Below are 21951 nucleotides of genomic sequence, written 5' to 3' on the forward strand. Positions count from 1 at the left end.
CCTTCAACAGGGAAAGAGCACTGCTTCCCGGTAGCGTCATCCTTCTTCTATTTTGTATTTATTATCTTTAATTAAAAGGAGGATCTGTGTGTGTGTGGAGGGGGGGGGGCGTGTGCGCGTACGTGTGTGTTTGTGTACGTGCGTGGGTGCGTGTGCGCGCTTCTTCATATTCATCCATCTGTACAACGCATATGCGTTCCTACGCAGAATCAAAGGAGAACAAAGCAAACTATTTAAACAGGTTCTTGCCCTCTACTTTGCACATTTCCGCAGCTCTCTGCCTATCGAGCATTTCGAGATGCCTTAAATACTGGCCGACTTCATTGCTCCAACAGCAATATTTTTGCATAAGCTGATGTTTAAAGAATTAAGATTACATTTTTATATAAGCGATTACCCTGTCGTAAAAAATTTACTGCATGACGTCCACAGCCAATTTACGAGTGCAACAGAAAAAAGAAGTGGTGCTGTAGTCTACTCTACACTGAGTTGAAATACAAGTGGAAAGTTTTATTGTCACAGCAATTATACGGACACTCCAGATGGCTTTCTGCCGTCTGCGTCGCCGTCGCCGTGAAGTTCCATATAAACACCAACGGCGATAACCGTGTCGCCGTGCGCCGCATGTCGTATAGGCGAGTGAAATTTTGCGAGGGGAGCCGATGATCGCTGCTCAATCTCGTGCGCACAGTGAGGAAAGCGTCCAGGAAGCGCACCGTCTTCCGTCGCGCGCGAAGCTCCGGGGAGAGGCAAGTTACCGGGAGAGGAGGGGTGTTCTAGTCCGACGGCTTGAGCGTGAACGAAGCGCACGGTCGCGCATGCCTTCTTCCCCCCCCCCCCCCATCATCTTCAAAGCAACCTGCGACTTGGAAACAGTGCTCCGAGTGCTGGTTGCTTGGCATGCGCTGTGCTTTCGACGCTTAGCTAGCGTTGAAGCGAAACAACATGAGTCTCAGTTCGCTCAGTGCTGCTGCCGCGCTTCCTCACTACTGCGTTTTGAGAGCGAGTTTCCGCGGTCATGGAGTGAGATGTGTTTATGTCTAATGCTGCCCGCTTGACACCGTGCTTGTTAATTCGGTTAGTAAGCGAATGTTTACAAGTTTATACGAGCGATAAAACTACTATTCTTACTTATTATAGCTGTCTACTAAATTGCTATCGCTATGAATGCTTCCCCTTTCGGGCGAAACAGACCACTTTTTCATAGTAAAATATTTAGCGCACACAATTGGCAAAGACACAGTGAAGGGGGACACACGAACACTCAAGGCTAAAAGACGTAGGCCTGTACAACTAAGTCTACCTCTATAGTACTGCACGCAGTTTTCCCGGGTAGAGCGATGAACTCACGCGATTCCTCCGTTAGCCCTAGAATCATCGCATACGAATGTTGAAGCAGGACTTACTGGCACAAACCAGGGCGATGTTGCAACCGGTACAATTTTCAGGTGGTTTCGTTTCATTCCGCACATCAAAGTAGCAGTCATCCCACGTCAGTGTGTCGATCTGTAGCAATCTATGCATCGAGATGAAAACAACATTACTCGTTGAACACGGTGTAAGAAATCTGACAAGTATTCGCATAAAAAAGGAGTATTTAGCATAAAAATAAACAAGTAGAACCTCTCATGCACTCTATAAATGCACACATTTACACGAAGTCTGCCATTTGCGCACGCCAGCGCGCGGGTGTCTCGGGGGCCACGGAGCGGCGCGCCCGCTTCCTCGCAATACCTCCAGATGGCGCTCGACTCCGCCGCATTGATTGGACAGTTCGCGACAAAGTAGAATGAATTTAATTTATAAAGGTAAAGGGGAGAAAGACACAATTCCCTCGTATAGGCCGTTGACCATTACATCGGTAATATACAGGCTAGCAATGCAGGCAATCAAATTAAAGCCTCAAGCATGGGCAGAGAATAATGGCATTTTGGGAGAGCTTCAGAATGGCTTCAGAATAGGTAGGCGTTTGGATGATAACTTGTTTGTTCTTACTGAGTGTATTGAAATATCAAGAGCAGAAAGCAGACCGTTTGTATGTGGCTTTTTTAGACATTACACGAGCCTACGACAACGTAGACCGCAACATCTTGTGGGATATTCTGGAAGGGGAAGGCTTAGGTAACGATTGTCTACAGCTTTTGAGAGAGATTTATCTAGAAAACACCGTTTGCGTTGAATGGGAAGGGATGAGGAGCGAGGAGAAAGTTCATATCAACAAGGGACTGAGGGAAGGGTGCCCTTTATGCCGGCTGCTGTTTATGATGTACATGGTGAGGATAGTGGCGGCGTTAGAAGGAAGTAATATCGGCTTTAATCTCTCATACAAACAGGAGGGTACAGTAATAGAGCAGCAACTCACAGGTTTATTTTATGCGGATGACATTGTGTTGCTAGCTAACAAGCAAAGTGATTCGCAACGTCTGGCTAATATCTGTGGAGAGGAAGGCAACAATTTAGGTTTGGAATTTAGTGTTAGAAAATCAGGTGTTATGGTATTCAATAAAAACAGTGAACAGACAATGGAGATACAGGGGCAAGAAATACCTCGGCTAACAGAATATAAATATGTTGGCATATGGATAAACGAAGGCAATGCATATATGGAAACACAAAAGAAAAAAACCATAACAGTAAAGGGGAAGAGAATTGCAGCCATAATGGAAGCACAGAGCGCTATGGGGATACAATATGTACGAGGTCCTCCGAAGTATGTGAAAAGGTGTAATGGTTCAAGGACTTACTTGTGGAAATGCGGTTGTTGGCTTTAAACCAGGGGTACAATCAGGACTCGACGGCAACCAAACGTCAGTGGGTCGCCTCGCATTGGGCGCTCACGGGAAGACTACAAATGAAGCTGTGCAGGGTGATATGGGCTGGACTAGTTTTGAAGTGAGGGAAGCTCGCAGTAAAATTGAGTATGAAGAACGGCTCAGGAATATGGAAGACAGTAAATGGGCTGGGAGAGTGTTCAGGTATCTGTACAGGAAAAATACTGATTCACAGTGGAGGAAAAGAACTAGGATACTCACCAGCAAGTATGCGGCCTGTAGTGTGGGCAACACAGCAACAATGGAGGTCAAGCGGAAAGTCAGAGAGGCTGAATTATACTCATGGGTGGCGGCAATGGAAAAGAAAGCTGCCAGGAGTAACTACTTAAGAGGAAAAAACGAAATCAGGAAAGAAACCATTTATGATAACCCAAAGGGAAGCTCATTACTTTCCGAAGCGAGATCGGAATGACTTAGAACACGCACCTATACAGCGGTATATAAGAAGGAAGAAGAAGCATGTGCTTGCTGCGGTAAAGCTGGGGCAACGACGGAGCATGTTTTATTAGAATGTGAAGACGTCTACCCAGTGTTTGGGATCGGACTGCTGGTACGATCTGTTGGGAACTCGGCGCTGACGCCCGTGGTTGTACCTGGGTCGCAAGCCCCAAGGGTAGCGTTGGCCTGGCGGCCTGGGGTACAACTGGAAGCATCCGAAGGTCCCGGCAAAGCATGAGTCGACTGGTAACAACGAAACAACTTGTTTATTTTAACATCGCAAAGAGTTGGCGGTCAGGTTGACCGAAATAGAGAGACGGGAGAGCACTTCACTCAACAGAAGAAATCGGAGCCCTCCTTTTGGCGTCCGGGGGCAGCTGTTTTTATACTCTCGCAGTTGAGGGCAAGAAGGAACCCCTCAAAAGACGAGCACGTGAATGTACAATGGGCTAATGGTGACGCACACTGTCGTAGCGATGCCGTAGCACCATGTCGAGCACGATCTCGTAGCACCCTGTCGTGGCGCTGCCGGTCGGACACAATGACTGTAATGAGAGGATGGTCCCTGCTTTGGCATCGCCTGTTTCGGGCACAATGACTGGAACGAGATCCCTGCTTTGGCATCGCCTGTTTCGGGCACAATGACTGGAATGAGATCCCTGCTTTGGCATCGCCTGTTTCGGGCACAATGACTGGAATGCGAGGATGATCCCTAGGCGGTCGCATCGCCGCAGTCGCGCCTGGAAACACCTGGCGATGAGTGTTGCGGCGACGACGATCGGGCCAAAATGTCTGCCGCCCCGCCGCAGTCGCGCCGGCAAAACCACGTGTCGCAGGCGAAACGCAACAGACCGCCCCGCCGGGGGAAGGAGATCCCGATGGACAGGGGACTGCATCCGCTGTCCGGAGGGATGTCGCTCGATGATGCTCATAACCGAAGTCGGGCGTCCCTCGACGTTTCTTGAGCGCAGCGCACAGAGAAGGCCTCGTTCTCTTGTTCAGGTTCGCACGGGACACTGCAAAGTGACTTCGGGAGAGTTCACATTTTTGTTCTCGTTCCCGGCAAGCGTTAGAACTACGCTGAAACTCAACCGCTCAGTCAGCAAGCACGGCACAACCCTCACTAAGCCCTGCCAGGCTCTTTCCCCTTTTTATACCACTGCCTAGTTCCTTACAGTAGTCTAGCATCACTCAGAACGCGTCCACAAATTGAAAAATTGCACTAGAAAGCATATCATCACTTTGAAACACTAAACAAAAGCAATATGTTAAAAAAAAATCCTGCCTCAGGAAGAAAACACCAGTAACAAACAATTTTGAGGCTGATTCCTACGTTAGGGGCTTCGACTTAAGCCATCGGCGTTACCGTTGAGACTCCCCTTTTTGTAACGCACCTCAAAGGAATATTGTTGTAAAGCGAGGCTCCAGCGCAGGAGGCGGCCATTTTTGGGAGAGATGGTCTGCAGCCATTGGAGAGGGCAGTGATCCGTCTCAATGATAAACCTCGAGCCGGCTAGATAGCATGACAATTTCTGAACGGCCCACACGAGACACGCACACTCTTTCTCGGTGGCGCTATACGCCTGCTCACGACTGGTCAGCTTACGACTAGCATACAGGACGGGGTGTTCTACTTCTCCATTTTCCCGTTGGCACAGTACAACGCCCATGCCTCGCTCACTAGCATCGCACTGAACAATGAACCCTTTTGTATAGTCTGGCGATCGTAGCACAGGCTGGCTTGTTAGGGCACTCTTTAGGGCGCTAAAAGCTCTTTCCTTTGTCTCGTCCCAGACGACTGTTTGAGGCTCTGTCTTTCTTAGAGCATCCGTCAGGGGAGCCGCGATATCAGAGTACCTAGGGATGTACCTCTGATAGTAGCCGGTGACACCCAAGAATGACCGAATATCGGTCTTGGTGCGCGGTTGCGGAAAGTCTCGCACAGCGGCCACTTTTATTTCAGAGGGGCGGCGACGACCCTGACCAATCACGTGACCGAGGTAGACAACCTCGGCCTGTGCTATCTGGCACTTAGGAGCCTTGACTGTCAAGCCCGCTTCGCGCAGGCGGGTTAGCACTGCCCGCAAGTGTGCCATATGCTCAGACCAGGATGCGGAGAATATCGCTACGTCGTCTAGATACGGTAAAGCGAATTCTTGCTGTCCCCGCAACACTTTATCCATGAGGCTTGAAAAACAGTATGGCGCGTTCTTCAAACCAAAACTCAACACTTTAGGACGGAATGTTCCCATTGGTGAAATGAACGCCGCATACCTACTAGCCTCTTCTGTAAGTGGAACCTGCCAATAACCCCTGACAAGATCTAGGGTGGAAATAAACTGAGCGCTACTAACTTTCTCAAGGCGCTCCTCGATGTTAGGGATCGGATAAATTTGATCCTTAGTGATGGAATTAAGCCTGCGGTAGTCGACGCAAGGACGAGGTTCCTTGCCCGGTACCTCAACTAAAATCAAAGGGGAGGTATAATCACTCTCACCTGCCTCAATAACACCGAGCTGTAGCATTTTCTTTACCTCAGCCTCCATAATATCGCTCTGGCGGGGTGACACCCGATACGCCTTGGATCGTACTGGCTCTGGGGAGGTAAGTTCTATATCATGAGTAAGTACAGAAGTCCTACCAGGCCTCTCAGAGAACAGACCTTGAAACTCTTGTAATAGCTGGTGTAGTTCGGTTTTCTGCTCGGGCGACAGCGGTGCTTTACTGATAAGGTCACTAATGACTTGACCGGTGTCTTCCCTGTTCGTCACTGAGCCTAGTCCTGGAAGCTCGACCGGAAGCTCTTCAGGAACGTTTACCATCATGCAAACCACTGCTTCCCTTTGTCTATAAGGTTTGAGCAGATTACAGTGGTAAACTTGCTGTGCTTTCCGCTTTCCTGGCAGACTTACCACGTAGTTAACGTCCGACAGTTTCTGATCAATTCGTGCTGGGCCCTCCCACTGCACGTCTAGTTTGTTGTTTAGCGATGTGCGCAATATCATGACCTCATCGCCAACCTCAAAACGACGGGCCCTGGCTGTCCGATCATAATAAACCTTGGCCCTCTGCTGGGCCTTTGTCATTGCTTCACCTGACAACTCCTGTGCCCTTCTTAAGCGTTCGAGGAGCTTAAGCATGTACTCCACCACGACTGGGTCGTCGCCCCTACCTTCCCATGATTCTCGAAGCATGCGAAGCGGAGACCGAAGCGAGCGACCGTACACCAGTTCAGCTGGCGAAAACCCCGTAGCCGCATGCGGCGCGGTCCTTAAAGCAAACATCACCCCAGGCAGACACAGCTCCCAGTCAGTTTGATGTTCAAAACACAAGGCTCTCAACACGCGCTTCATGACGGAGTGGAGCTTCTCAACGGAATTCGACTGTGGGTGGTACACTGAGCTGTGTAACAGCTTTACCCCACACCTTTCGAGAAAAGTTGTCGTCAAAGCGCTAGTAAACACTGTGCCCTGATCTGATTGGATTTCCGCAGGAAAACCAACTCGCGCAAATATGGACAGTAGTGCATTAACTATCTCAACTGAGCTGAGTTCTTTAAGCGGCACTGCTTCAGGGAACGTTGTCGCTGGGCAGATCACAGTCAAAATGTGTCTGTACCCCGTGGCTGTTACCGGCAGAGGTCCCACAGTATCAATAACGAGCCGTCTAAAAGGCTCCGTAATGATAGGTACCAATTTCAACGGCGCCCTCGATTTGTCCCCTGGTTTGCCCACCCGCTGACAAGTGTCACATGTCCTCACGAAATGGTCTGCGTCCCGAAAACACCCTGGCCAATAGTACTCTTGCAAGAGACGGTCCTTAGTTTTCTTAACTCCAAGGTGTCCGGACCACGAACCCCCGTGTGACAAGCGCAACAGATCCTGACGATAGCATTGAGGCACGATCAGCTGATCGAACTCCACTCCTCTGCGGTCTAGATACTTCCGGTACAGGACTCCACCTCTTTCCACAAAACGCGCAGTTTTCCTGGCGATACCTTCTTTGACATTGCAGCGCACGTTTTCCAGGCTGCCATCCTTTTTTTGCTCGGCTATCAAAGCCGACCGGCTGACTTTTAGCAACCTATCAAGTCCGTCTGACGTAGGCGCGATGAGCAAATCAGTAGATAGCTCTTCTAACTTTCCCGTGTCGGGCATTTCCTCTCCAGTATCTGGCGCCTTTAACGTTACAGACTCAAGTTTATTCAGTTCGGGCGTGCTCGGAATATCAGCTTGCTGCGCCTCTGACCCTTTTTCGTTGTTTGATAACGTCGGCCCCGCAACTACCGCCTTTGCAGCGAGCTCCCGAACCTTCGATCTGGTTAAGGCCTGAACACTAGCTTCACCAAACAAAAGCCCCTTCTCGCGCAGGAGGTGATCGGACCTGTTTGAAAATAGGTACGGGTACTGGGGTGGCAGCATAGATGACACTGCCACCTCCGTCTCAAGCGCTCCGAAAGGTCCTTCAATAAGCACCTTTGCTACTGGCAGACACACGCTATGAGCTTCCACGGCTTGCTTGATCCACGCGCACTCGCCCGTGAACATATGGGGTTCTACGTAAGACGGGTGAACTACATCCATCGTAGCTGCGGAATCGCGAAGCACTCGGCACTCTTTCCCGTTTACGAGGAGGTCTCGCATGTAAGGCTCGAGAAGCTTCATGTTCTCGTCAGTGCTGCCTATTGAAAAAAACACAACTTTTGGTGTTGTTTCCGGACACTGCGCCGAAAAGTGACCCGGCTTCTGGCACGTATAACACAAGCGCGCTCGCCTCATCTCGAACCGCTTTCTGCGTTTGGCTGCCGCCGTCTCTTTACGTTTGGTCGGACTGCTTTCGCTCGCATCCTCACTACGCGTGTCCCCCTTTAATCTCATGGGCGTGAATTTCGGCCTCCCAAACTTCGAGCCAAATTCACCCTTTTGACCGTCCTTAGCTCCGCGAGCCCGACGCGTCACAAACTCCTCGGCTAGCTCAGCGGCTTTAGCCACCGTACAAACGTCTGGCCTATCCAAGACCCAGTATCGCACGTTCTCCGGTAACCGACTATAAAACTGTTCTAGCCCGAAACACTGCAGAACTTTATCGTGGTCACCAAACGCTTTCTCTTCTTTGAGCCACTCCTGCATGTTCGACATAAGCCTATACGCAAACTCTGTATATGACCCACTTCTGCCTTTCTCATTTTCCCGAAACTTCCGACGGAACGCCTCCGCAGACAGCCGGTACTTTTTTAGCAGACTCGATTTTACTTTGTCGAAATCCTCTGCCTCCTCTCTATCCAAGCGAGCGACTACGTCGGCCGCCTCGCCGGGTAACAAAGTGAGCAAGCGCTGTGGCCACGTTTCCCGAGAGAACCCCTGCTTCTCGCACGTTCGCTCAAAGTTAACCAGGAACAAACCAATGTCCTCTCCAAGCTTAAACGGCCGCATCAGGTCCGTCATTTTGAACAATACGCGTTCTCCTGCACCGTGTGCCTGACTTCCATTACGAGCGCGTTCCATCTCTACCTCAAGACGCTTCATTTCCAAAGCGTGTTGACGGTCACGCTCTTGTTGCTCTCGCTCTTTCTGTTCTTTACGTTCACGCTCTTCTTTTTCTTTCTGTTCTTTACGTTCACGCTCTTCTTTTTCTTTCTGTTCTTTAAGTTCGCGCTCTTCTTTTTCTTTTTGCTCTTTAAGTTCGCGCTCCTGTCTTTTTGCAGTCTCTCTCTCTTCAATGGTCTCAAGGCATTCCGACAGCTCGTCATCCTCAGCCTCTAACTCAAGAATAGCCTTTATCAGTTCCGGTTTTCTTAGTTTGTCTGAGACATCCAGACCCAACTCTCTTGCAAGCTCCAACAATTTCGGTTTGCGCAACGACTTCAAATCCATGGCTGCTCTGAATGCTGCTTTCTCTACTGCCTATTATTGTCTTGCCGCAAACTAACCCGGCAGCAACGACAACCACAATTACCAGCTCTGTTTCTGACACTAACAAAAGCCTGGCAAAGCTCAGAAGAAGAAAGTCCCGCACTCACCAAACCTCGCAGGCAGGAATTCCGCGCAGTCGTTCCGCTGCAGGCAACCAGTCGTCACACAGGGCTCGTTGCACTGCTCCCGGATCGTCGTTGAGCTGCTCAGCATACAGTCAACTGCATCTCTTCGCTGCTGGCCTCCGTTGTCGCGATCCCACCGCTGGCAGACAGTTGTTTGAAGTCGGAGGCGATCTCACCGCTGCCAACCAGATGTTTGGAGTCGGACTCGATCTCACCGCTGGCACCAGATGTTTGGGATCGGACTGCTGGTACGATCTGTTGGGAACTCGGCGCTGACGCCCGTGGTTGTACCTGGGTCGCAAGCCCCAAGGGTAGCGTTGGCCTGGCGGCCTGGGGTACAACTGGAAGCATCCGAAGGTCCCGGCAAAGCATGAGTCGACTGGTAACAACGAAACAACTTGTTTATTTTAACATCGCAAAGAGTTGGCGGTCAGGTTGACCGAAGTAGAGAGACGGGAGAGCACTTCACTCAACAGAAGAAATCGGAGCCCTCCTTTTGGCGTCCGGGGGCAGCTGTTTTTATACTCTCGCAGTTGAGGGCAAGAAGGAACCCCTCAAAAGACGAGCACGTGAATGTACAATGGGCTAATGGTGACGCACACTGTCGTAGCGATGCCGTAGCACCATGTCGAGCACGATCTCGTAGCACCCTGTCGTGGCGCTGCCGGTCGGACACAATGACTGTAATGAGAGGATGGTCCCTGCTTTGGCATCGCCTGTTTCGGGCACAATGACTGGAACGAGATCCCTGCTTTGGCATCGCCTGTTTCGGGCACAATGACTGGAATGAGATCCCTGCTTTGGCATCGCCTGTTTCGGGCACAATGACTGGAATGCGAGGATGATCCCTAGGCGGTCGCATCGCCGCAGTCGCGCCTGGAAACACCTGGCGATGAGTGTTGCGGCGACGACGATCGGGCCAAAATGTCTGCCGCCCCGCCGCAGTCGCGCCGGCAAAACCACGTGTCGCAGGCGAAACGCAACACCAGCGGTCGATTTAGGCATCACTGGCCTCCTTGAAGCCCTTGGGTTCAGCGGAAGCAGTGGTAAAGCAAACATGTCCGAAATAGACATTAGTAAGAGGCGATTCAAGGATTGGTGGAAGAAAAGTGGGGAAACGACAAAAGACGGAGACGTACAAAAGCGCAGTTCGCAATAGGGCATCAGAAAATTTGGGCGGGGTAGTTCACAGCGTTTTCTTTTTTTTTTTTCATTGTTTAACCTAGGTACCATATGAGGTAGTATAGTAGCAAGAGCTTGGTGGCGCAACCCACCGCCCCGTTCCAAAGGGGACACTCATAACATCCATCCACCCATCCGGCCCCACGTAAGAGGCCGTGTTTCTACGACAAAGCTCGTGTTCGTGCATAGCGTTCTCGGCGAGCGTTTCCCGGTAAACATTACGGCTACATACGCTCCAGGTGCCGGGAAGCGTGAGAAGCAGTGAGGGACCTTTGAAGGCTATCGCGTTCCACTCTTAAACGCGAAGCTTAAGCGCCCACAAAATTTTTACATACATTTTACTAAATAAGAGGTAAACCTCTTATTTGCCTTTAAGAGCGGAACGCGATAGCATCCGAAAATCCCTGACTGCTTCTCACGCTTCGCGGCAACTGCAGCTTATGTAAGCGTAATGTTTACCGCGACACCTTGGCGGCGAGCGCTATGCCCGAAGCCGAGCGTCCCAGTAGAAGCGCGGCCTATTGTGTGGGCCGCAATGGATGGATGGATGTTATCAGCGTCCCCTTGGAACGGGGCGGTGGGTCGCGCCACCAAGCTCTAGTTATTTTATTCCTAATGTCCTAGCTATGTAAAAAAAACAAAAAAAAGAAAAAAATAACCTGCGATGAATTCATACCACCAAACTTTCTGAACCCCTATTGTGAAGTTTGTTTTTCTACGCCTCCGCTGTTTGTCGCTCCCCTAACCTTTCTTTCACGAATTTTTCAATCGCTTCTTACTCATGTCTCTTGCGGACATGTTTACATTCCCCCTGATCTCGCTGACCACAATGGTTTCAAAGAGGCCAGTCATTCCTAAATTAACGGCCGGGCATATATCTTCACATTATAATAAAACGTCCTCCTTCGTTTCCCTAGCTTTAGCGAAGCAAGCAAATGTTTCTTCTTCCTTCTTGTATCTCGCTTTAAAAGTGCGTGTTCGCAGGCACCCTGATCTCGCTTCGAAAAGTTCTGAGCCTCCCTTTAAATTATGATAATGTGTTTCTTTCCAGATTTTGTTTTTTCCTCCTATGTAGTTACTTATAACAGGTTTATATTCCATTGCCGCTACCCATGAGATTCTCTCAGCCTCTATGATATTCCGCTTGACGTTCTTTGTTGCCATGTTGCTCACCATACAGGCCGTATACTTGATGGGAAGCTTCCTAGTTCCTTTCCTCCACTGTGAATCAGTGTTATTCTTGTACAAATACCTGAACGCTCAACCAGCCCATTTACTTTCTTCCATATTCTTCAGTCGTTCTTAATTAATTTTACTGTGTGCTTCCCGCACTTCAAAACATGTCCAGCTCATACCACCCTGCACAGCTCCATCTGTAGTTTTCCCGTGAGCGTCCTATGCGAGGCGTCCCACTGTCCTTTGGTTGCCATCGTGTCCTGATTGTACCACTGATTTCAAGCAAAGAACTGCATTTCCAAATATAACTCCTGGACCCATTACAGCTTCCAGATGCACCGAAGCACCTCGTACCTATTCTATCCCCATAACGCTCTTTGTTTCACTATGGCCGCCTCTGTCTTCCCTTTTACTGTTATCGTTTTTTCCTGTGTTTCCATATATATTGTTACGTAAGGATGGAAGAAGAGAGAAGAAGAAGAAGATCGCGACGCGCTGGTGCCGCGTGTTGTGGGTGATCAGCCATCTTAATTACTCTGACTCACCTTGCATATATATTGTAAATACAGCCTTCCTATACTCCCAACATCCCTGTAACATATTGGTGGGAGATGCGTGTTACCACGGCTGGAAACGGAACTCCGCAGTGGACGTTGCATCACCTTCCGCACCATGAGTGACGGTGAGCATGCGGCATCAACGTCGTTGCCGCCTCTAACGTCACCGTCGCCAGCAACGTCGCTGTCGCCTTAGCTTGTGCTTCAGGAACCCAAGGATCATGGAACTTTCTGCGGGACAGATGGCGCCGACAGTGAAGAGTGGATGGCTATGTACAAACGCGAGAGGGGAATAAACAGATGGGACCCTACGCTTATACTAGATAACCTGTTGTTGTAACTAAGAGGCACGGCAAAGGTGTGTTACGAAAACCACGAAGAGGAGCTAACCAGCTGGGACCAATGCAAGGAGAAGTTGACAAAATTGTTTGGCAAACCAGCTGGCCGTAATATTGCCGCAAAGCACGAACTGGCCTCCCGTGCCCAATCCCCCACAAAGACCTATGTCTCGTACATCCACGACCTGGTGGTACTTTCTCGTAAAGGCGATCACGACATGACAGAAGCTAAGAATGGCTGGTACATGCTGAAGGGCACTGCTGACGATGGCTTTAATTTTCGCATGTGCAAAAGGTGCTATAGAGTTGACGCTATCGATAAGGAGTGCCAACACTTCGAGCAGGCGAAAAGCCGACGCGTCTTGCAATCATTCGCCAGGCTTCCCAATACAGCCGCAACGTCGACGTGTGAACATCAACCCGCACAGAAGCATGCGTCGCCATCAGAAGCCATGGTGCGAATCGTTCGACATGAACTGGATGCGAAGGCGCCCGCAGTTTTCTGTACGCCTACCCCTGATGCTACATTTTCAGTTCCCCTCGTACAAGCCATCAATCTCCAAGAATTCGAAAATATTATTTTACGTTCTGTTTGTGCTGCTACTAATCCCAGAGCTAACAAACACCCTTCTACTAATTTCGCTTCACCCCGACGCTTCTCTCCGCGTTATTGCAACCCTAGTAAGCGGAGAACTGCGGACGAACAGCCAATATGTTCCACCTGTCGCCGCATTGGTCATGTCGCCCGATATTGACGCACCTCGCATGCCGACTAACCTGAGCCGTTTTGATGAAAATTTCCGCAATGTTTCGCCCACCGCCGAGTCTAACAGGGCCGACAACTCTTCTAGTCGCTCACCATCGCACACGAGTCTCGTTCACCACAAACGCGTCGCCCATCTTCCAATTCGCAAGAGCCACGTCGCCTTTAGTCCCCTGTGGCTTTTATCCGAACCCTTTCGGAAAACAGAAATGCAGCCCTCGGAGGTGGTGCAGCATTGCCTACTACTGCAGCAAATTCTCTGTCTGCGCACACAAGCATAAGTGTACTTGACGTTAAAATAGACGGCGTACCTGTCCAAGCACTCGTCGATACGGGAGCCCACGTATCTGTGAAGAGTGCCAGCCTATGTAGACCTATAAAGAAAGTCCTCACCCCAGCAGCATCCAGAGTGCTTCATGTGGCTGACGGCGGTGTGCTGGTTGTTCTCGGAATGTGTGCTGCGCGTTTAGGTGTAGCCGGCCGCCCTACTTCTTTTCTCTTTGCTGTGATCGACAACTGCCCTCACGACGTTATCCTTGGGGTGGAATTTTTATCCAATCATTCTGCTCTCATCGACTGCGGAACCGGCGTTCTTAACGTGGAACTGCATCAACTCGCCGATCCTCCGAGCACTGCCCCACCGCACTTGTGCTCGTGTCACGATGTGCGTCTGTCACCCAAGGCAGTCACTTGCGTCACTTTGACCGCCACGACATATGTTGCTCACGCTGAATATGTGACTCGCCCCATCATCGACGTGCTTTTGAACCTGGACTTTGCTGTTCCGCCTACGCTGGTCACGGTTACGAATAACAACGTCGTTCTACCGCTTCTGAATTTGAGCCTGTGCCCTCAACTGATTCTGGCCGGCATGTTCTTGGCCAAGAGCTTCTTGTGGTTCCGAATTGGATATTGAGAGTCTGAATGCCAAGAGTGGTTTATTAGCGCCGATTGCAGCTCACAGCTCTGGTTCCTTAACGGATAACTTCGCGAAAATGATTGAACCTGTTCTCACCTCTGCACAGGCCACGGACATACGTCCCCTGCTTGAACCCTACAGTGACATCATTGATTTCGGCGACAGGCCTTTAGGCCAATCATGTGTTGTTCAGCACCGTATAAACACTGCAGACACGAATCCTATTCGTCGGCGTCCCTATGGTGTATCTCATGCTGTACGTCGAGTCATCCAATCAGAAGTGGACAAAATGCTCTGCAAAAGGGTCATCGAGCCATCAGCCAGCCCTTGGGCTTCGCCTGTCGTCTTTGTGAAAAGGAAAGATGGTACCTGGCGTTTTTGCGGTGATTATGGTGACTTAAACAAGATCGCACGAAAAGACGTCTACCCACTACCACGCATCGATGATGCCTTGGACTGTTTGCTCGGAGTTAAATACTTCTCGTTCATCGAACTTCGATCCGCCTACTGGAAGATTTCAGTTGATGAAATGGACCGCGAGAAGACGGCCTTCACCACGCCGGATGGCTTATGTCAGTTTGAAATCACGCCCTTTTGCCTATGCAATGCTCCTACGACATTTGAACGTATGATGGACTCTCTTCTGCGAGGCTACAAATGGACCACCTGTCTTCCTCATCCTGACGACGTTATTGTTTTTTTCTCCCCAGTTCACCAGCTACCTTATCCGACTCGCTGCAATACCGGCGGTCTTGCGAAAACCGGCCTCCAACTGAACTCCACGAAATGTCCATTCGGGCGCCGTCAGATTACCGCGTTGGTACACCTCAGTGACGCATCCGGTGTCCAACCAGATCCGGAAAAATTGCCGTGGTACGCAGCTTCCCTGTGCCCCGTTCTGCTTCTGACATGCGCTGCTTCGTCAGCCTGTGTTCTTACTTATGCCGTTTCGTCAAAATCTTCGCTGACGTTGCTCGCCCTTTGACAGATGTTCTAAAGAAGAAGATGCCATCCTCATGGGGCTTGGAGCAGGCTCACACGTTCGTCGCTCTCATCGGGTTAATGACCACCCCTTCCATACTTGCCCACTTTGATCCATCTACAATGACCGAAGTCCACACTGACGCAAGCGGCCATGGCATCGGCGCTGTTCTCGCCCAACAGCAGAATCGTACAGAATGTGTGATAGCTCCATCACCTAGCGGAAGTGCTTGGCTTTAGTTTGCGCTGTCACCAAGTTCCGGTCATATTTGTACGGCCGCACGTTTTCGGTTGTTAAAGAACACCACGCACAGGATGGCTTGGTCGCTAGGCTTTGCGCCTCCAGGAATTTCCATTTATAGTCATTAACAAGACTGGAAGCCTCCACAAAGACGCTGACTGCCTCTCTCGTCACCCCATGGATCCCCCTGATCGTGCTGCATGATCCGGTGACCTGCGTAATGGCTGTTACTGACATGACCGGCATGCGCACTGAAAAATAACGCGACGAATCCTTACAATCTATCATCGCCGGAGTGCAATCTGGCAGCACTGACGGCACGTGCCGCATGCTCAGGTTGCGCGACGGCTTCCTCCACCGCCACAAGGTAAACCCTGACGGCCCTGAGTTGATCCTTGTCCTTCCTCATCGGCGATCCGTCGCTCTCCAACAACTTCACGATGCACCGGCGGCGGGACACCTTGGAGTTTTGCGTAACTACGACCGCGTGCGACGCCGGTTATTCTGGCCGGGTCTCTACCGTTGTGTGCGTCATTATGTCACAACTTGCGAATTGTTTCAGCGCCGAAAGGAACCTCCCCTGGAACCGGTCGGACGACTCCATTCAATTGATGTTCCCTCTGAACTGTTGTTTCGCGTAGGCCTTGCCCTGCTTGGCCTCTTTCGGACGACGAGTAGAGGGAATAAGTGGATCGCCATCGCTACTAATTACGCGACACGCTACGCGATAAGAAAGGCGGTGCCGACTACTTGCGCAACAGACGTCGCCGATTTTCTCCTCCACGAAGTCATTCTCCGCCACGGTGCACATCGACAGTTACCTACAGACTGTGGCCGCTGCTTCTTGTCTCGAGTTGTGACAACCTCATCCGCTCTTGTACCACTGAGCACAAGCTATCCAACGCCTACCACCCACAAACGAACGGTCTTACCCAACGTCTCAACAGAACCATCAAAGAGATGCTGTCGATGTGCGTCTCCAACGATCACCGCGACTGGGACGCCACGCTGGTCTACGTGACGTTCGCGTATAATTCGTCCCGGCATGACACCGCAGGATATTCACCCTTTTATCTTTTGTATGGTGGTGACTCCACATTTCCGTTTGACACCATCCTACCTTCTTTTCCACATGTTGCAATTGAGTACGCTCGTGAAGTCGTTGCTCGCGCTCACATGGCACGTCAAGTCGCCCAATCTCGTTTGTTAGCCCCGCAGCATATACAAAAAGAGCGTTATGACCGGTGCCATTCCGATGTTAAGTTCCCCGAGTACCTTGGGTGCTCCTTTGGTCACCATGTCGTCGGGTTGGCCTCTCCCAGAAGCTTCTGTCTCGCTTCACAGGGCTTTATCAAGTCTTACGTCTAGTTAACTACGTAAATTACGATAATTCGCCCCTATATACAGTTTGATGCATCCTCAAGTCCGACGCCTGTTGACGTCGTGCACGTTTCGCGGCTGAAGGCATACTTCGTTCGCAGTTATTCGCCTACCATGCGTCGAGACGGCGCTTCACCACCCGGGGGTCCTATTACGGAAGGGTGAAAGAAGAGAGAGGAAGAAGATCGCGAGACACTGGATACTGGGTGCTGTTGGTGCGCAGCCAAATTAACTACTCTGTCTGATCTTGTATATACATTGTAAATACAATCTTTCTATACTCCCAGAATCCCCGAAACAATATATTGCCTTCATTTATCCATATACCAAGGTATTTATATTCTTTCACGCCAGGTATTTCCTGGCCCAGTATTGTCGCTGTTTATTCGCTGTTTTCATTTAATACCATAACACCTAATTTTTTAACGCAACGTTTCAGACCTACCTTATCGCCTTCCTGTGCACAGATATTAGCCAGATGTTGTATATCATTTTGCTTGTTATTTAGCAACACAATGCCGTCCGCATCAAACAAACTTGGAAGCTGCTGCTCTACTACTGTACCTACCTGTATGTATGAGAGATTAAACCCGATGTTACCTCCTTCTAGCGCCTTTTCCATCCTCAACATGTACATCATAAACAGCAGTGGGGATAAAGGGCACCCCTGCCTCAGCACCTTGTTCATATTAACTTTCTCCTCGCTCCTCATCCCGTCCCATTCCGCGCAAAAGGTATATTCTAGTGAAATCTCTCTCAAAAGCTGCCGACAATCGTCGCCTAATCCTTTCCTTTACAGAGCATCACGCAAAACGTTGCGGTCTACGTTGTCATACGCTGCTGTAATGTCTAAAAAGGCCACATATTACGGTCTCCTTTCTACTCTTGATATTTCTATACACTGAGTAAGGAGAAATAAGTTATCATCGAAACACCTACCTACTCCGACGCCATTCTGAAGTTCTCACAAAATGTCATTATTCTCTGTCCATGCTCGCAGCTAAAACTTAATTGCCTGCTTTGCTAACCTGTATATTACCGATGTAAAGGTCAACCGTCTATAAGAATGAATTCTACCCTTCTCCCCCTTACCTTTATAAATTAATTCTACTTTTTCGCCAACTGCCTGGTATTCGTCTATCTTGAAAACTTTTTTCTACTGCTTTCAACAGAGCTTCCGTACTTTTTGTCCTAGTTCATTAATCAGCCTAACGGGAGCCTCGTTAAGCCCTGTGCCTGTGCGCTTCAAAATTTTCTCATCGGCTTTGTTCCAGTTTAAATTTGTCAGCACCAGCTCTTTTTCCATCTGGTTCTAGTTCATGCTTCTTTTTTCCTCAACTAGAACCTCGCCATTGTCTTTGAAATATTCGACTGTTATTTTTCGGATGTAATTTAAAGCCTCGTCCGCTTCCAGTATGTTTCCACCTTCGTCTAGGTTATGTTGTATTGCTCCAGACATCCTGCCTAATAATTTTATGTGTTTCCAAAATACTCTGAGTGCGGCCTCATTTTCCTCACGTATTCCTGACAACGAACGTTCACTTTCACCGTTTATATTCGCTTGCACCAGTATTTGAATCACATATTTTTTCTCCCGGTATAATTGGTAGCGTTCCTAACTAGAACGGCAGCAGAAATGACAATCTAAGTGAGACGGGTGTCCTCCGCCATTTTATTCCAACTTCTTCCTTCCAACTTCTCCCCTAGCCCATTTCTTCGTCTTCTTTCATGCGTCCAGCGCAGACGGCTTCACTCTTCCAGATTTCTTTCAATTACACCTCCTGGGGTAATACTTGAATATGTTTCTCATACAGGCGCACTCCGTTTGACCTGAGGCTCCGGTGTACTAGACATTCTTCAATATTTCATGCTGGCATGCAGTCTTAATCACTTGAAATGGTCCGCAAAATTTTGAATTTGAAGGCATTGTCCCTTTCCTTACAAGGACATGGTCTCCAGTTTGTATGTCCAGGTGTCTCGCTACTGTGCCTTTCATCAGTTTCACTTCATGCGGCGCTTGGAAACCTCCTGTCCTTTGACAGCTTGCCTTATTTCCGCAAGTTCGAGGTTCTCTAGGAGGCCTAGCTCACGTTCTGCAGGAACTATGGGCGCTGTACCCGAAGTTGCAAAATGAGGACTGCAGCCTAAACCAGTTGTGTACGATCTGTTGTGATGTTTCACAGTGGCCTCGAGACAGCACTTCCAGCCACCGGCAAAGTTTGGATACATCTTCAGATACTGTTTGATGTCTCGTATGGCACGTTCCGCTAGACCGTTTGCTGCCAGGTGGTATGGAGAAGAATGCTTTATCATTATGCCGTGCTCCTGTGCACACTTTGATAATTTGGCACTCCGGAAAGCCGGCCCGTTGTCGCAGACGAGCGTCTTTGTGTGTTTAAAACATTCATCTTTGAGGAGATCTATTACGCTGTTACGTAATTGATTTATGCGGGTTTCAGGGTATAGCTGTAGTACCCTACAACGTAGTGTTTGGTTTGATCAGCTTGTTTGGAGCGTTTCTAGTATAGAACTGCAACGGTAGCATAATGTGATGCGTCCGTATTCAGCACCAGAGGCAGAGAAAAATCCGGTATTCGCAAGATGGGGTCCGATGATATTAGTGTTACAGGCTCACAATAGACAGCTTCGCACTTCTCGTCCCATTGAAAAGGCACGTCTTTCTGAATTAAACGCGTGAGGAACCTTGTTCTCAGTGCATAGTCTATGATAAATGCCCGGAAGTGCCCTGCAAGGACAAGAAAAATCGCGCAGGAAGGGCACATCATAAGGCTTTACGACCTTGGAGATTCTCTCTACCGATTCTTGCTTAGTAGTTTTAGTCTGTCCATCAAACACCCTGCCAAGAAATGCTGCGGTATCTTGAAAGAACGCACTTTTCTTGAAGTTGACTTTGAATTGGGCAAGACTGAGGGCATGACGAACTTTTGAAAGATGACTACGGTATTCTTCCTTTGTCTTTGAGTAGATGATGATGTCGCCGATGTAAACAGAGCAAAATGTGCCCAAGGTATCAAAACGTCCGTCATTACCTTCTGAAACCACGCAGGGGAGTTTTTCCAACCAAATGGTAGGGTGTTGTACTCAAACAAGTCAAATGGGGTTATGAACGCGGTGTACTTCTTCGTTTCTTCACTTAGTGGAATCTGCCAAAAGCCCTTGCAAGATGTTCGTGAAAATCATTGGCACCCACCAGTCTGTTCGTGAAAATCAATGGCACCCACCAGTTTCGTCAATAATGTCGTCGCTTCTTGGCATTGGATAAGGTATCAACTTAGTTTGACGATTGAGAGCCCGGTAGTCTGTGCAGAGGCGGAATGTCCCGTCTTCTTTTGGTGCAATAGTTATAGGAGAAGCAAATGGGGATACAGAAGGCCGGGTGATACCTGCGTCCAACATTTCTTGCAACTCCTTTTTCAGCCACACGTTTTTATCTCTGGACATATTATAGGGGGTTCTACGAACCACTGTTTTATCTGCGAGTTCAAAAGGGACGACCTGTGATTTCATTGCTGGAGGGTAGCTACCCACGCATGTAAGCTCTGGGTACTTAGTCTCGATGTCTTCCTGGTGAAAAATTAGCCTTGATACACTAGGTTCTTCACCAGGATCTTCTGTTCTTATCGTGTCTTCGGCCATTACTTTGTCATCCCAATAGAGGTTTATTTTAAGTTTTTTCATGTCTGGACGGGACAAAACAAAATCGTAGATGACATTGGGAATTGCCATTACGTCATTGGTAATAGCATGTACTTGAAATTCAATAGCCAGGGTTACCCAATCACTATGCATGGTCACTGACCCATCATAGGCTTGGACACGCAATGCTCTACCCACGTGCAGACTACCGGTATCCACTCGAGTCTTGTTGATAATTGATACCGAAGCTCCACTGTAAACAAGAGCCTTCACTTCAATGTCATCTACCTTAATGGTAGCGTACAATAAGCTTGACGACAACAAATACACTGTCTCACTGAAGCTCTTCTTCTGGGGCTTGTGATGCACCGTAGACAGATTATGTGGAAGTAGGTTGCCATGAACTGCGGTAATTGGCTCTTCAGCATCCTCACAGTCATGATTTACGCTTCCCAGGGATTTGTTTATGAAGCTGTCTTCACATTCAATTGACGGCAACGACTCTAGGTGTTCACTCAGCTTACGAGAATCAAGTTTCTCTGTTCTACCACCTGACTGTCTTCTCAATGTAATTCTTGGCACTGAGGTCTGTAGAAAGTTCCGAAGGTCATCAAACGTTCTTGGACCTTTGAGCTGGACATGACTACGGATCTCGAAGCATAACCCTAGCGTTATCGAAGCTACAACAGCCGAAGGCGATAGCTTCGGTTCTGCAGAATGCAGTAGGCGACGCTTCTCAAGACCGTACTGAAGCAGAGAGCCACCTGTATAACTAAACCGTAGTGCCGCATCTCATCTTTCTACTGCGTTGCCTTCAAAACCCGCTAAAGAGTTGCTCTTCCACAGTTCGCAACATGTTCCATGATCCATTAGTTGCACATCATAAATTTTCTGGCTATACCGCCCAAATGGCGGCGCATATTAATATCTTTGTGTCGTCGGAGTGCCACATATTCTTCTCAAAGGCACACTCGAAAAACGACAGCCAGTAGTGTGCACTTTGCAAGTTTTCTTCAAAAACATCTGGCTCAACAGTGCCTCGTGCTGAATGCTCTCCACTAAGCGATTGGACGAAAGTTCTCATTATTTCGATCTGTTGTATAATGTGCCTTTGCAGTTCCATAACAGTCAAGTATAAGCTCACCTTCCCGGTAGGCGTTTCCACTTTGAGGGTACCACGTTGCATGGGTTCCAGAACGAGTTCGCTCAGTGTCTGCAGTTGCAGATTCCCTGTCACTGATCCTGATTGCACGCGGGCTTGGCGGCTGATTGCTGCTTGTTGCAGCACCACGTTGATCAGCGCGGTAGAACTAACTTCGAGAGGAAGGTCCGTCGCTGGCTCACCGTGCACTTGGTATCGGGTGAACACAACAGGCTCCGATTACGCCTGGTCGGCGAAAAACGTCACCCGCATGCCTGGTCTTTGAAAAGTGTCGACTGCATCAGAATGT

The 21951-nt window shown here is 49.2% G+C and overlaps 1 protein-coding gene across 1 annotated transcript in view; it reads right to left on the reverse strand.

Annotated features, from left to right (window-relative positions):
- The window catches only part of LOC142570401 (uncharacterized), a 90462-nt gene that overhangs the window by 60860 nt on the left and 7651 nt on the right, over positions 1-21951 (reverse strand). The window contains exon 4 of the mRNA XM_075678787.1: positions 1407-1516. Within this exon, the coding sequence (XP_075534902.1) occupies positions 1407-1516 (110 nt within the window). The remainder of the gene's footprint in view (positions 1-1406; positions 1517-21951) is intronic.

The sequence above is a fragment of the Dermacentor variabilis genome, chromosome 2 (assembly GCF_050947875.1).
Source record: "Dermacentor variabilis isolate Ectoservices chromosome 2, ASM5094787v1, whole genome shotgun sequence".
NCBI lineage: Eukaryota > Metazoa > Arthropoda > Arachnida > Ixodida > Ixodidae > Dermacentor > Dermacentor variabilis.